Source organism: Diorhabda carinulata, chromosome 3, assembly GCF_026250575.1.
Source record: "Diorhabda carinulata isolate Delta chromosome 3, icDioCari1.1, whole genome shotgun sequence".
In the NCBI taxonomy this organism is placed as follows: Eukaryota; Metazoa; Arthropoda; class Insecta; order Coleoptera; family Chrysomelidae; genus Diorhabda; species Diorhabda carinulata.
In genome coordinates, this window is record NC_079462.1 from 19668607 (window position 1) to 19673557 (window position 4951).

At 35.5% G+C, this 4951-nt stretch overlaps 1 protein-coding gene across 1 annotated transcript; it reads right to left on the bottom strand.

Moving 5' to 3' along the window:
- Positions 1–1038: 1038 nt before the first annotated feature.
- LOC130891590 (general transcription factor II-I repeat domain-containing protein 2B-like) lies at positions 1039–1983 on the bottom strand. The gene has a single exon (XM_057796417.1). It carries the CDS (start codon positions 1981–1983, stop codon positions 1039–1041), a length of 945 nt encoding a protein of 314 aa, XP_057652400.1.
- Positions 1984–4951: the final 2968 nt, after the last annotated feature.

Genomic DNA, 4951 nt, shown 5'->3' on the forward strand with positions numbered 1-4951 from the left:
ATTGTGTCAATCTTAAAAAATTTCGCATGTTATTTTAATAACAAAATATTGTGATCAAATTGACAACTTATATCAGCATTCTAATGTGACAACAGAAACTGTCACGGTCATGATGGAATCGAATACACAAATGTGTAATAAGTTGCCTAGCTTTGAATGTTGAATCTGAATCGTTTTAAAATCATTACTTGAGTTAAAGTAATTATTCCAATACTCAAAACAGTTTACTAGTGTCTAGGCGCTGTTGTCCAGTTATGAATAGTGACCATTTTTCTCTTCGTGTCAAAATGGGATCAAATTAATAAATAAATTTAAATAAAAATATATATATGGGGTACGTCGGTATAATATGTCAGATTTGAGAGGAAAATACAAATTATGATTTCAAATATTGGCCTCCTCAGAGACCGGATCTCAATTCTACTGAACTTTTGTGGACATAGCTGAATAGGCCTTTCATCGCAAAAAAATGTGGAATGCTTTATGAAAGTTGGAATAAAGAAATGGGATTTTTTTGATGAAAAATCAGTTTAGCTAACTATAGCCTTTTTTAGCATAGACTGTTAATATTTCTTTATGCTTTTCAAGTATATTGATTGTTATAAAGTGTTTTATTGGATGATTTAACTGTTTAATTAAACTCATAATATTTTATTGGAGTTTTATTTAATTTTCCTACTTTATTTCAGTTGGTATTAACCTTTGGCTTGCACTGTATAGCATAATATAGGGGTGATCAAACTTGAACTGCTGGCGATCTACCTCAATATTTTTAGACTACTTACGATCGACTCTGAGAGGCTGCAAGTATGTGTGATGCAGGGTTGTCGTACATACACGATACACCCTACCTACCTAGGTAGGGTGTACCGTAGCATATATAGATATTAGCTTTCTGCACAATATAGGTACATTATTTTAGTCAAGGTTTGGGTTAGGTTTAGTTAGGTTCTTCTCTACAATATCAATGAAAAAACTCATAGTTATTCAAAATTGCGAGTTTATTGGTTGTTACAAAACAAAAGAGTTACAACCTAACTAAAGAGTGGCTTTGGATGTTGAAGCGTGGCACTGCATGTCCTCAGCATACTTTTCATAAGATGGTACGTAACCACTGAGTGCTAATCGCAAGCATGATGACATATGATCGTCAGTTAGTCGATTGCGATATTTTGACTTAATTATCTTCATTTCAGAAAATGCAGACTCGCACAAGTAAGTTGACCCAAACAATGTCGTCAGTTGAAGGGCGATTTGCCTTAGATTCGGATATTTATCTTCAGATATAAAACACCAGAAATTTGTATCAGATGCTGTAGCTTTGAGATGTATATCTGATATAATCTGCACCAACCCATTTTCAACAGAACATGAGTTCATATTAAACTGACTTGCTATTTCAGTAGCTAATTCCTCAATGTTTTTACATGAAAAAGGATAACTCATAAATGATGCTTTATTTTCCAATTTACTGCAATCATATAAACGCATTTCGAATTGTTCCAAAATATTTGATAATTCAGCCTCATACGTATCATAATTAAACTTTGAAATCCTTGCTTTCAAAGACGGAAAATGTTTCAGATCCTTTCTTTTCAGTTGATCTATCATAAGTTGCAATTTACTTTTGAATGCATTTACTGCGCTAATCATCTCAATAATAGTTTTTCCTCTACCTTGAAGCTCCAAGTTAACGATGTTTAAGTGCATTGTGATGTCAGTAACAAATGCTAAATCAGTCAGCCATTTTTCGTTTTTGAAAATCTGAGTGTCATCACCTCTTTCGTCTAGAAAAGCTGTTATTTCGGGCAATAATTCTTGAAACCTTTGTAGGAACTTTCCGCGACTCAACCACCTGACGTCTGTGTGAAGAACTAAATCAGTGTGTTCAGCTGACTCCCTATCTTCCAACTGCAACTGAAAGAGCCACCGTTGCAAGCTACGTGCACGGATGGAATTCACAATTTTTGTTGCAATGCCCATAATTTCCTCCGTGTTTAAAACTTTGGAACACAAAACTGAAAAAATGAAGGGAATTCTTCATTAGCTCGACACAATGCCACAAAACCGTTTTTATTTCCAGTGATTGCTGGTGCTCCATCGGTTGTAATGCACACTAATTTATACATTGGTAGCTCGTCGTTTTTTACAAAATTAAAGAAAACTTCATATATATCTTCGCCACGGGTCTTCCCCTTCAAAGGAATGATTGTCAAAAATTCTTCCTTAGCCGACATGTCATTGAATACCATCCGAATAAAAATACACAGCTGGGCAGTGTCTGTTATATCGGTGGATTCGTCGAACTGTAAAGAAAAGTATGTACATTCCATGATATCATGTTTTAGTTTATCTGCGATGTCCTGACTCATGACTTCAATACGCCTTGTGACAGTCGGACGAGATAACTGAAGTTCTCTAATAGCAGACATGATTTCTGTTTTATTTTTAAAATCTCCAAATAAAGTATCACCTGCTTCAATAAATGCTTCCTTCACCACCGATCCATCTTCGAATGGTTTCTTGTGTTTCCCCAATATATGAGATATTTTAAATGACGCGATCGTAGCCGCTTTTGATTGTTTGGCTGGTCTTGTGAACATGGTTTGTTCTTTTTTCAAACAAGATATAAAATCACTTACTTTTCGTTTTTTTAATTCACTCTGTGGCGGAAAATCCTTTTGATAGTTTTTATGAACCGTTTTATGATGCCTCTCTAAGTAACCACGCTTAGGTATTGCAACTGACGCACGACAAATAACACAAATGCACTTATCCTTCACCATACAAAAGAAAAATTCTTCCTCCCAATCCTTATTAAAATGATACGTTTTAGATTTCTTCACTGCACTCATTTTCCACTATTTAATAATAAACTTTATATCGACGTAGTATCGTTATCAAGTTACAATTCAGAATGACTCCAATTCATGCAGGCGCAACATTTATATCGGAGTGAAAGAAAGTCTCGAATGTTCCCGTCAAACGCGCCGCCCGAAACTAGACAGTACAGTCTAGTCTAGAAACAACGCGGCTTTTCTTTGACAAGTGCCGCGCGTTCCTTTGATAAAGCCTCCTTTTGCCGCAAGCAGTGTTATTTTATTACGTAATACATTTTTGTAGTTTATATACCTACCTACTTATTAAAAATTTTTTTCTTCTCGAGATCTACTCAAAAAGCACTCGCGATCGACCGTTTGAGCACCCCTGGCATAATAGATATATAAACTATTAATCTTTCTTGAGTAAAAAAAACTATTCTAAATATTAAATTGACCAGAACTTAAATTGTAGTTTTATGCACATGTATTTTTAGGTTAAGCAAATTAATTTAAAATATCTGGTCTACTTTTTAGATAGAAATAAAGGTCAGTACAAAATATGTTGATGTTAATTTTTATAATTAAAATAGTTCTAAAACTGCAACACCTAACTATGTTTTCGCACTGGTTCACGGTCCATGTCATAATCACATGTAAACACTGCGTGTATGCTGCCTTCTTCCACACAATTTTGAGGATATTTTAACGTATATAATTAAATAAGTAGGTCGGTAGAAATTGAAGGTCTGAGAGCAGCAGGCGGGAATACCGCAAGGAGCGGTACTATCACCGATGTTGTATAACATATATACAGTGGACATTCCAAAAACTGAATACACCATGACAACGCTAAATGCGGACGATACCACAACAGCAATGAGATGCGCAAAGGTGAAAAACATCACAAAAAGAATGCAAATTGTCGCTGCAAACGAGATAGACAAATGGTACAAAACATGGAAAATAGAAAAGCCAAGTCGTTCTCTACAAGAAAAGAAGGAGCCACTGACCTGACGGGACCATAAAAATCAACGACGAGGAAATTCAGTGGACGAAATAGGCCAAATACCTAGGTGTAAGGTTTCACTTTCAACGAAGACGTGAATAACACTGTCGGTAAAATGAGACGCGAGAGCAAGACTATGCGGATTCGTTGGTAGAAAAAGTAAGCTAAAGACGGAAACAAAACTCAAATTTATTAGGAGTATAATAATACCGATTATGACATAATATAACGCTGAGACAAGCATTAAATGTTAACTAGACAACAAGAAGGAAGAAACGGGACTGCAAATAGTAATGGACATAATGGACGACAGGGCATAAACAACGCACCCTAACGAGGAATTAAGGGAACTCATCAGGTACACTATAGAGGATTACATGAGTAAGGTAGAAAAGACAACTGGATCGATAGATTAAGTAGGTTAACCTAGGTTAGTGAAAAAATAATAAAAATACACAGAACTACAAAGCAAAAAAACAAAAATACAAAAAACGAAAATAACTTTTCCAAGATCGTAGGTTTTCCGAGTTAACTGACAACAGCAAACATCCCGACACGGTAACTCCGCACTTCATAAGCATGTGCCGAGTTATAAAGGGATGTAAAGAAGGCGAAGGACCACTCTGATTAGGAGGCAGTAGAAACACACACAAACATTAAGACGTCCAAATAACTATGGAGACAAGAGTGTATGGCCAACAGGTAACTCTTAACAAAAAGATGAGACCTCCCATAGAACTCATGGGAGAGGAAGGAGTACACGCGAAACTGTGATCCGCGGATTTATCCAAGCGATGGATGCTTACAGAGACGGTCTTTCTAACACGCACGCGTGTAGGTTTGCGCGACATTTTTGCTGTTATTGGGCACAACTGGACAGCTTAAAAGCGGGACGTAGGTCTACTTAGTTATGTCGAGTTAGTTATTTATGTTCTGTAAATTTTCCTATACTTTTAGTTCAAAACGGAGAATATGTGTATACAATAAAACACAAAATAATGTCAGCAAATATCTCGTTTATTGTTGTCATTTCCTATCATATCACAGTGATTAACTACTTATACGTTATGTTACTTATATACCTTACGTTTTAAAAAGATTATTCTTTTTCTTAATAAAATAA

Coding starts and splice junctions, on each gene's coding strand:
- LOC130891590 (XM_057796417.1), bottom strand. CDS start 1,983: ATGGGCATTGCAACAAAAATTGTGAATTCCATCCGTGCACGTAGCTTG.